We start from the raw sequence: 11,436 nt of genomic DNA on the forward strand, positions 1-11,436 counted from the left end.
GAGCCAAGTGCCCTGTACAGTCAGTATGTGTAATCATCAGTCTAGTGCAGCTGACAATACTGACCTTGGTAAGAGTTGCAATTCTTGCTCTCATACACACCGGTGTGTAAATGATTGATATCAAAACTTGCACAGTTGTGGTGCAATGGGAGGTGATGGCGCACCACTAGACAGTCTCAGATTATTGGGTCATTCAACTCAGAGCCTTTCCAGAATAAAATGTAACAGAGGTAGGATTGTGTGTGTTGTAGTGGGGTGTTCAAGAGCTTGTGGCCTAGGCTACACTTCCTCAAAAGTGGAGGGAACCAGTACGTCACTTCAGTTTTGGGAGATTTGGACAAACATCAACTGGCCTGATGAGAAATGTACGTTAGATCATGTTCTCTTCAAACATTGTACTAATAGTATACGGAGGCTGAGTGCCATCTGCTGGTCAATTTCTCCATCAACCAACAAAATGCCTGAGTCTCACTGTACAGTGTCAAGAGTCAATAGCTTCCTCTCACTGTTAAAATTGGTGTACAGAAAAGGGAACAGTCTTGTTGAACAGGGTGTAACAAGTACAAATTCCATTACACAGTATTTGGCGCAAAGCAAATTTTATTAAGTGTACAAAACATGTGCAAAAATTGTGACTCATTGGAAGAACTACACAAGCATGGCTTTGCCTTAAGAAACCTACACATCACTCATGAACAGACAGTGGATACATACAAGTTGACATGCGAAAACTGGTTGACAGAAAGAGGGCTGATCCCAGGCTGCAGTCTCCTATACTACATAAGATTGCAAATTGTGGCCTTGGTTTCACAGCATTTGATAAGTACCCGCTAATGAAACAAACTGCACACTCATCTTTGATTTCTGCAGCATCGTGCAAAAATAGTTAATTAGGAATGACATTCACAGTTCAGCACATGAAATCAAGCATACACAGACACCCTTTTTGGCCCATGAGCTACTTATGAAATTCCCCAGCTCTTTCCTTCTTACCAAACACACACATAAACGCAAATGCGACAGGGCTGACTGACTAAATCACAGGAAATGATGACCAGTGTCACAAGAAATTACTGAAATAGATGTAACTTTTTTTGTGAATGAGCTACTAAGCTAATCATGACTATAACTACGTCTGACAAACTGAAAAACCTTGCATGCAATGAAAATACTATTTGAGCCACTCACACCAAACATGAAAACACATCTAAATGCTTAACACTGACATATGCAGAAGGGGTTGAATATAGTGTTGGACATGAATTGAGAAGGGAAAATCGTGGTCACAAACGGGGAGAAGCGGTACTAGGTAAAGCAGTCCTACTACATCTGTTTAAACTGCAACTAAGCCATGAAATTAGGCCTTGTCTATGGAAATCCTATCCAATTGCAACTATGGCACTAAAACACATGACAAGACACTGAACAAGATGCTAAGCTTGACCTAAACTGTAGTTTAAAAGGCCTCTTGGGTTGTGCAGCAAAGCAATAGAGAAAGGCACACAGCTTGTGGATTTGGGGTGGGATATCCAAGACGCCTCCCAAACCCCAAAAGTAGCACAAACACAAACAAATCAGAACACTAGTACGCCACTCATCCCGAGCCATCCATTACCACCCTCCCCCTCTCCTTTACAGTATGGTGCACTTTTGCTTCTTCTTCTTGTCCCCGTCTTTCTTGGCGTCGGCCTTCTTGGGCCCGTAGAGGCTGGAAAAGCAGGCCTGGGCGGAGATAGGCTCCCTCAGACTGAGCAGCCACCTCCCCTTGCCGTAGTAGGACAGGGAGCCAAGCTCCATCTCCTCCACCAGCTCTCCCTCCTGACCCTCTTGCTGCAGCGCTAGGATCTCCAGCAGGTCGATGCCCGTCTGCAGCTGCTCAACGCCCTCCGCACAGCCCAAGGTGATGTGGGCACGGCTGCCAGCAGGCAGGGTGGTGGCGGCCGGGACTACAGACACTACCTCCTTTTCAGCATCGGCAGGCCACAGGGTCAACTGATCCTCAGAGAGTGAAACCCGGGCACCAACAGTGCGAGGTGTGACGAAGAGGGCACTGAGAGACAACTCGAACACAGAGCCATACAACTCTTTAACGGCCTAGAGTGGGAAAAGTAAAGAGGTTATTTCAAAATGGTCCCCTGAAAAGTGAAAATACATTTAAACAATGCACTGGTCATCAGACTTTTAATTCATAAAACAAGGCCAATATGAGCTGTGTAGTAAATAATGGGTTAATAGGATGAGGTTGCATTTGACAAATAATTCCCATCACCAGTATGCACTGAACAAAAATATAAATGCAACATGTAAAGTGTTGGTCCCATGTTTCATGAGTTGAAATAAAAGATCCAGAAATGTTCCATGTGCACAAAAGGCTTATTTCTCTCAAATGTTTTTGCACAAATTTGTTTATATCCCGGTTAGTGAGCATTTCTCCTTTGCCAAGATAATCCATCCACCTGACAGGTGTGGCATATCAAGAAGCTGATTAAACATTATGATCATTACACAGGTGCACCTTGTGCTGGAGACCATAAAAGGCCACTCTATAATGTGCAGTTTGGTCACAACAATGCCACAGATGTTTTGAGGGAGCGTGCAATTGGCATGTTGACTGTAGGAATGTCCACCAGAGCTGTTGCCAGGGAATTTAATGTTCATTTCTCTACCATAAGCCGCCTCCAACGTCATTTTAGAGAATTAGGCAGTACGTTCAACCGGCCTCACAACCGCAGACCACGTGTAACTATGCCAGCCCAGGACCTCCACCTCCGGCTTCTTCACCTGCGGGATTGTATGAGACCAGCCACCTGGACAGCTGATGAAACTGAGAAGTATTTCTATCTGTAACAAAGCCATTTTATGGGGGAAAACATTCTGATTGGCTGGACCTGGCTCCCAAGTGGGTGGGCCTATGCCTATGCCCACCCACGGCTGCACCCCTGCCCAGTCATGTGAAATCCATAGATTAGGGGTTAAATGAATAGAATTGTTGCGTTTATATTTTTGTTCAATATACTTTCAGACTTACTGGTTTGTCTGCATATTCCTTTGCTCCCTCAGCCTTGCCATAGTCACAGAATTTGGTAGTGCAATGAAGAGCTCCATTGGCTTGGAAATACTGCTCCAGGTCCACCTCCTTCTCAGCCTCAACAGTGACTGAAAAAACAAAGCAAGCTCAGTTGTCTCAGTCAAGCTCAAGAGACTAAAATCTGATTTAGATACACACAATTCTACTGTTTATATCACAAGACAGTTGTGCTGTACTCACAGTCAGGCAAGTGCTTCTTGAAGGCCTCAAGTGTGTCCAGTGTTTTCAGGAAGTCCAAGGACGTGCACCTGACCTTGTCCTGGATGCTAGGGAGGAGGAACCAGCCAAAGAAAAGGGGCAGGGACGTCTCCTCAAGTGGAACTTTCATGGCCTGAATCTGGGCCTCCTGTAGCCCCCGCTGAGTTTTCTTGGCCAGCTGTGGCAAGTCTCTGCTCCACTCAGTGCGGGGCTCCAGAAACATGGCCACCAGCCGGTGCTGCTCTGCCACCTCCCCCAGACGGGCCAGCTGATCATGGGTATGGTTGGTGTCATCCACCACTATCACTTGAGCAGATGTTCCTACACTGCAGCAGGCTACCACAGCATCGTCAAAAGCCTTGTACCCTTCTGCCGATGCTTCTGGACTCTCCGGTTTCACACCATGGTCATCAGCACAGCAGACAGTGCAGAGACCCTGGTAGCTATCTGCAATGGCTCGTGCCAAGAGGCTCTTGCCGCTGCCGGGGAGGCCTCTGAGGATGATTAGAGTGCGAGAGGTGCGAAGGGTGGCTTTGGTCTGCTCATGCACCAGGAAGGCAAAAGACAGGGTGCCAGGAGCGGGAACCTGCTCGACAACTTCTGCCTTCTGCTGCTCCACTCCATCTGCCCGTTTCTCTGACTCTACTTCTTTTACAATTTCAGCTTTTACCAGTTTCTCTTCCATCACAGTCTCAGCTGCTACTGGTTTCTCTGCTTCCACTTTCTTCACAGTCTCAGCTGCTACTGGTTTCTCTGCTTCCACTTTCTTCACAGTCTCAGCTGCTACTGGTTTCTCTGCTTCCACTTTCTTCACAGTCTCAGCTGCTACTGGTTTCTCTGCTTCCACTTTCTTCACAGTCTCAGCTGCTACTGGTTTCTCTGCTTCCACTTTCTTCACAGTCTCAGCTGCTACTGGTTTCTCTGCTTCCACTTTCTTCACAGTCTCAGCTGCTACTGGTTGCTCTGCTTCCACTTTCTTCACAGTCTCAGCTGCTACTGGTTGCTCTGCTTCCACTTTCTTCACAGTCTCAGCTGCTACTGGTTTCTCTGCTTCCACTTTCTTCACAGTCTCAGCTGCTACTGGTTTCTCTGCTTCCACTTTCTTCACAGTCTCAGTTGCTACTGGTTGCTCTGCTTCCACTTTCTTCACAGTCTCAGTTGCTACTGGTTTCTCTGCTTCCACTTTCTTCACAGTCTCAGCTGCTACTGGTTTCTCTGCTTCCACTTTCTTCACAGTCTCAGATGCTACTGGTTTCTCTGCTTCTACTTTCTTCACAGTCTCAGCTGCTACTGGTTTCTCTGCTTCCACTTCCTTCACAGTCTCAGGTGCTACTGGTTTCTCTGCTTCCACTTCCTTCACAGTCTCAGCCGCTACTGGTTTCTTTGGCTCTGGTTCCGGTACAATTTCAGCTTTGGTCTGTTTGTCTGCCTCCACTTCCTTTACAGTTTCAGGCTCCGTTTGCATCTCTGGCACCACCGCCAACACAATATCAGATTCTGCCTGCTTCTCAGATTCCTCAGGCTCTTTCTCTTCTGGTTCGAGCAGTTTCACGTCCTCAGATTCTACCTGTGTGACAGGCTTGGGCGCTGCCTGCTCAGACAGTTTAACAGCCTCTGGGCTGGGTTCTGCCATTATCTCTGGCGCAGTTTCAATGTTATTCTCTGCCAGAGGCTCATCTAAAGGCAGAGGCTCTGGTGTTTTCTCTGGCATTGGCTGCTTTTCAGGCTCTGTGGTCTGGATGTTTTCTGGTTCTACGTACAATGCTGTAGCTGGCTCAGGGACCTTCTGTGTTGAGCTCTTTAGTTCTGGTTGTTTTTCTGGGTACTTCTCTGCTTTAGTCACAACTTCTGTAGATGTCTCTGGAACCTTCTCAGGAGATTCAGACATTTTCTTTGGTGATTTTTCTGCTTTAGGCTCCGTCTCTTGCATTTCTTCTGACGTTCCTGATTCCGTCACCATATCTGGCAAATGCTCAATTTCTTGCCCATTCACTGGTGATTTTGCAGGCTCTATTGGAGAGTTGAGTTTTGACTGGGGGCAGTCTCCTGCTCCAGTCTCCTGTTGCTCTCGAGTCTCTGTTACGGTGTCCAACACCTGGTTCTGCTCAGCATCCATATCGGGGTTCCTCAATGGACCTAATGATAAACAGTGGTTTAGACAAAAGATTTTCGTCCTGAAAACACATGCAATGCTATAATAATGATAAATGAAACTCAAATTCAATAATTGGAAAAACAGGAACTTTATAAATAAATAAATACAGCATATAAACAACGAAACAGCGCTGGAATTCAAGCTGTAAAAAATATATATATAAATCTGACAATATCACACTATCATTATCTGAGGGAGGGAGTCAAATTAGCTCTTTTAGGATTTCTAATAAGAGTTATAGGGAGCAGCAGACTCTCCTTATATAATTACTGTACTGCAGTGGTTTCTCTCAGTGTCACCCCTCTCTGTAGAGCCCTGCCGACTAAGAGAGAGCTCATTGAGGGCAAGGCCTCTGCAGGTTTGCGGCCTGGACAAACCACTTCTGCTGATATCAGATTTGTTAGAGGTAATATATCAATGTGATAAAGGCATTGGGTGGTTGGCTTGGCTCTATCAACCTGATCACTAAAAGCTTTTCATATTGTTTAAGCACAGCTGGCATCTTCGGAGTGGTGTGTTGGACGAGAATGGTGGATGGATGTGTGTAAACCATGGCCTTTGAATTTTCAAAACATCCACATTATATCTGCTTGAACTACTGCCAGTCTGCATTATACATGTAGGTGGGAAAAACGTAACTGGGGAAGAAACAAACGTCAATTAGAATGCATTAACATTCATCCATAAAACCAATAAAAAAATATGCATAATCAATTTCTATATGGCACTGAATAAGGTCGACTAATAAGCAAGCTTCAGATATAGGCTATGCAAAATTGCCGGAAAAAAAAAAAAACAGAGGCGTGCTCAGCCTCTGACGACTAGGCCGTGGTGAGAAATGAACACCTGCGACTGATTATACCAGCCTTTTGTGTGGGTAAGGGCTCGTATATCCGCTTTAAAATGCAATTGAATAAAAATCATCGCAAATAACAATTGTTATTTGAGTAACAGACGGTCAGTGGCACAATTGCCTATAGGTTCGTGAAATGAGATGACAAAAAAAAGACCATGGCTATCCCGTTACAGGCTAGACAAGTTTACCAAGAGACAAACGACATTCGAAAGGGCACATCAGAGGCCAATATTTATGGGACGTGAATCTTCAGTAGGTCAGATGAGAATAATGTTTTGAGTGCGACAGTGTAAACGCGGCTACTACCATGTAACAATGAAATGATGAAACGGGGAGTGGCTGCAATGCAATCACCACGCTACAGACAAAACAAATGAGCGTAGTAATGTCATGTCCAAATCTAGATGCCACGTCTGAACAATAACGATAGCCTATTTCAAAGCTAAAGAAATTACATTTGTCTGAAAAGCGTGATTTTGAAAACTTTAGTCAAGTTCCAAGATCGTACTATATGACAGCTGCTTCTAATCGAGCGATTTAGACTAACTATCAAATTGATATGAATGGAACGAGATTACCGAGGAAGGTTTCTTACCGTGCCTGTTGTGTCAGGAGTATGCTGCTGACTCTGAAATTTAGGCGTTTTCAAAGCTGGGAAGCAGAGGACAGTCCGCGCAGAAATCTGCCCCCAACACTCAGGAAACAAAACGGAAACTACGGGCTCTTGAGCACGCGCAAGGTTTAGGGCTCTTGAGGGTGGGGTGCTTCGAATCGTTTGCGCGCCCCCGCTCTTATCAACGCGAACGTCCCAGCAATGACAATGTAGACTTTGCTCCTGGCTGAGATTAAAATTAAATACCAAACTCATATTTAGAATTTAAATTCCATAAGCCATGGCAATAATGCCAGAAAGTCTGATAATTCACAGCACAAGTGACAACAATGACAGTCATTTTATATTGTGCCAGTTTATGATTTTAGGTCCACAACACAAACTCTTTGGAAAATAAAGCTCTGTATAAAAAATGTTTCCAGAAATGCATGTTTTGTAAAGAAAATATGCTCAACAGACAGAAATCCTGCCCCCAGACTGTTGAGCATATTTCCTTTACAGAACATGTGTCTAATCACTTTCTAATATGATAACATGTCAGGTTTTCTTAATACCCATATAAAGGGAATCAGCTGCTTAGTGAATCACAGCATTACGTCAGCATGCCAGCCTGAAACAATGATATCAGAGTGCAGAAGTAAAGGGAACTAGCCTTGTAATCAGATAGAAAAACACTAAAGGGAAAAGAGCTGGTAGAGCACGGCGCTTGTAACGCCAAGGTAGTGGGTTCGATCCCCGGGACCACCCATACACCCAAAAAAAAAAATGTATGCACGCATGACTGTAAGTCGCTTTGGATAAAAGCGTCTGCTAAATGGCATATTATATTATATTATATACACAGTTCTAAAGAAGTGTAAGATGATTTTTGACTGGTTGCATTGTGCAAGTCTGTACTTGTCTGTTGTTTTCATCTCCAATGGCCTGCTTATATGTACATTGGCACAGGCAATAAAACCCAAGTTACTGAACACCTGCTAATAGGCTCTGCTGAAAAATATGCCAGATCAGCAAGAGTTCAAGAGTTTCATAAGGCAATCCAAACACACCTTAACCATCTTTTTAAACCTGTTTCCTTCTTTCTGTCTCTCAGATAGTTTTAATTCGATTAAAAATCACGTGTGCCAAGTGCCAACACACAGTAATTGCTTTTTGGATCATGAGTGGTGCAAAAAAAGACGACCCCAAAACACTAGGCAAGGCTTCACAAACAGCTGTATTAATGAGACACTACAAAACATTACACTGCTAAACATGCATTTATTGCAATACTACAGGAAACACAGAAATAAAAAGGAAGACATCCATTCATACTACATAGCTGTAATGATTGAATTCCTGTGTAGATTAATAATACATCATAGCATAATTCAATTTTGTTCCCACCCTGGGGAAGCCCTTTCCTCAGCTGTTGCTGTATCTCCTACGTTTATTCTGTAAGGGGTATGTACATTTTGTATGTGTGCAATTTTTCTATTTCTAAATACGTAAATCAACAAAGAAAATAAAAGTATGCAAAAAACTGAAGTGGAGGTCAGAGAAGCATGTTTAAAAGCCAGTTTTTATTACATTGTCTTTGAACATCTGTCTGTGGCTCCTCTTCAGTCATCTTGTGATGAGCACTCATAAACGTTGTCTTGCCTCACGGAGAGCCTAAATAAGGGCATAAAATATTGTATCAGTGAGCCATTGTGATTTGACAATAGGATAGAAGTGATTTGAATTGACAAGGATGTTCAGGTAACCTTCTGGATGGCATCCCTCGCAGGGTCATCCTGCAGGACCTCATCCTGAACTGCTTCATCTATCTGGACACACGCACTGAGTTCTGGCGCCAGCAGAAGCCCATCTACGCGCGGGAGAGAGACCACAAGCTCATGCAGCAGAAGTGAACAAGACCCGGCAGAACCCTCCCTCTGATCCCACCCGTTTTGTACTCAAGAGCCTGGAAGAGATTGATGCAGGTAAGACAGAACAGACCCAAGGATGAATATGGTAGTTTGATGCTTATTAATACATCCTGATCAATGGTAAACTCTTTTTTTCACCCCTCTGAGCTTTGACTGCAGGCAATGCAGAGAGCAGCCTGAAGAAAGCCCGGGAGGTCCTGAAGTTAATTCAATGCTGGTCAGAGGAGGTGGTTCCCAATAAGAAAGAGGTGCTGGGGAACCTTCACAGCTGCATTGGAAATGCCTTGATTGACCTGGGAGAAATGGACAAAGCACTGGACAGCCATCAGAAGGACTTGGACCTGGCCAGACAATGGTGAGTGCTGTGGAGTGGACACTTCATTTCAGTCTGAAAGGTACACTCAACTACGCATTTATTTGAATAGTGAGTCTAAAACATTTAATTTGGCTCTATACACCAGTATTTTGGATTTGAGATTATGTGTTTGAGAAAGTTACAGAGGCATAAATATCATACCCTCAAAAAAATGCTAACCTCCCCTGTTATTGGTAATGGTGAGAGGTTAGCATGTATTGGGGGCATGATCTTTGTGCATCTTTCTCACTCATCATTATTCACGATACATTAATGTAGAAGTGGTCAGAAACATTCTGTTCTTATTGACAATCAAAGTGACTCCAAAATGACACAATACATTATTTACCATTCATTTCTATTGGGCACAACATAATCCAAAACACAACCAAAACAAACAGCAAATGCATCCAACAAGTTTGTAGTCACAAGCTTGATGTAATCATTGCGTGCTAGGAATATGGGACCAAATACTACACTTTTGACTCCATTTAATACACTAAGTGAATTTGTCCAAATACTTGACACCTTCAAATGGGGGGACTTGATGCATAAAGTGCACTCATATCTAAACGGTAAAACAGATATGTATGAAAATGTACCTCAAATAAAAGGTGACATTCTGTACTGTCGCCTCATAAAACATTTGATCTCAAGTCCAAAATGCTGGAGTATAGAGCCAAATTAAGAGTTGTAGCTTCACTGTCCAAATAAATACGTAGGGGAGTGTATATGATTTTCTAATGACCCACATGTCAAATCAAGTGCTTTTCACACACTGCATCTTATTGTTTTAACAGTGTTCTTTCGCTTTCTTTGTTGTCCAACAGCAAACTCCCAGAAGCGAAGTCAAGGGCACTTGATAATGTTGGCCGAGTGTACGCCAGAATAGGAAAGTTCCCACAGGCTATCGATGCATAAGTGGAATCTCAAAGTATATGGCATCACATCTGTGTGTTTATATGTTTGGATTGTGTAATGAAGCAAATAGAGTTTTCTTTAATACAAAGGACTCCTAATGTATGGATTCACTGTGTCATTCTATTCACTGTGTTTGTGTATTTACTTCTCCATTCTCATCTGGGAGGAAAAGATCCCCCTGGCCTGTGGCGGTCTGGAGAGGACCTGGCTGTTCCATGAGATAGGCCGCTGCTACCTTGAGCTGAAGCGTCACACCGAGGCCCAGGACTACGGCGTTCGCTCACTCGCTGTAGCCGATGAAATCGCTGATGAGAAGTGGCAACGGAACGCCTGTGTGTTGGTGGCACAGTCAGAGAGTAAGTGCAGGTAGAAGTGTGGAGAAACCCTTCCCTTGTTTGAGTCGTTAATAAGATAAGATGTGATGTGTATAGCAATAGCAATGGCCCCCTGGCCTGTATTTTAAGTTAAACTTTACAGACTCTTGAAGAAAACGCCATTATCTCATGTCTGAGCTTGATCTAATTAATATAATGTATTTTTGTATGTACTGTGGTTCCATTGAGGGGCGGCAGGTAGCCTAGAGCTTAGAGCGTTGGGACAGTGTTGTTCGAATCCCCGAGCCGGCATGGTGGAAAAATCTGCCGTTCTGCCCTTGAGCAAGGCGGTTAACCCGCACAACTGCTCCCCGGGCACCGATGACGTGGACGTCGATTAAGGCAGCCTCCCGCCGCATCTCTCTGATTCAAAGGGGTTGGGTTAAATGCGAAAGATACAATTCGGTTGAATGCATTCAGTTGTGCAACTGACTATATATCCCCTTTCCCTTGACGTTTATAGGATTGAATGGGAAAATGTCCATACAATTCTGATCAGATGTGGACTGCACATCAGTGGTGATTCTTTTGAATTACAACCTGGGGACACGAGTGTTGATTTCATGGAAACCGTGATTAGTCTTGGTCTACTTGATCTTGGTCAAAGCATTGAACTGGTCCTAACAGTCCTTTCCTTCTGTGTCCTCTCCCAGTGAAGCTTTGCAACTTCAAATCCAGTGTTGCCCACTTTGAAAGAGCTTTGGATAGGGCTAAGGTTCTCCAGTCTCTCCCCAGCCCGCATCTTACCTTTCACCAAGTCTGGAGGCCATTTATGACATTGATTTTAATGGAATATTTGACCACACACTGGGCTCTGTAATTCATGCTGATAATAATGAATGTGTAAGGGAAATCAAAGGACACGTAGAGGCCAATTCTCCAGATAGGGTAAGTGATAAAAGAGCATCTCCCCAAGTGTGACAGTGTATTGCTTGTGTATTGAAACTCAGATGAAAGAGTGAAAAT

The 11,436-nt window shown here is 43.9% G+C and overlaps 1 protein-coding gene and 1 pseudogene across 2 annotated transcripts; one reads left to right on the forward strand and one right to left on the reverse strand.

The window, feature by feature from the left end:
* Positions 1 to 582: 582 nt before the first annotated feature.
* LOC311147703 (uncharacterized protein) lies at positions 583 to 7,015 on the reverse strand. Its single transcript, XM_084184457.1, has 4 exons — positions 6,893 to 7,015; positions 3,269 to 5,422; positions 3,029 to 3,156; positions 583 to 2,094 (listed from the first exon to the last, which is right to left on the reverse strand). The coding sequence occupies exons 2-4, from the start codon at positions 5,400 to 5,402 to the stop codon at positions 1,633 to 1,635; spliced, it is 2,724 nt and encodes a 907-aa protein (XP_084040583.1). The 5' UTR covers positions 5,403 to 5,422; positions 6,893 to 7,015; the 3' UTR covers positions 583 to 1,632.
* An 894-nt stretch (positions 7,016 to 7,909) lies between these two features.
* Positions 7,910 to 11,432, forward strand: LOC311139018 (outer dynein arm-docking complex subunit 4-like; annotated as a pseudogene). Its single transcript has 7 exons — positions 7,910 to 7,944; positions 8,679 to 8,874; positions 8,968 to 9,175; positions 10,006 to 10,092; positions 10,256 to 10,452; positions 11,124 to 11,227; positions 11,421 to 11,432. The product of its transcript is annotated as an outer dynein arm-docking complex subunit 4-like (transcript).
* Positions 11,433 to 11,436: the final 4 nt, after the last annotated feature.

The sequence above is a fragment of the Coregonus lavaretus genome (assembly GCF_964263955.1).
Source record: "Coregonus lavaretus genome assembly, chromosome: 2".
Classification (NCBI taxonomy): domain Eukaryota; kingdom Metazoa; phylum Chordata; class Actinopteri; order Salmoniformes; family Salmonidae; genus Coregonus; species Coregonus lavaretus.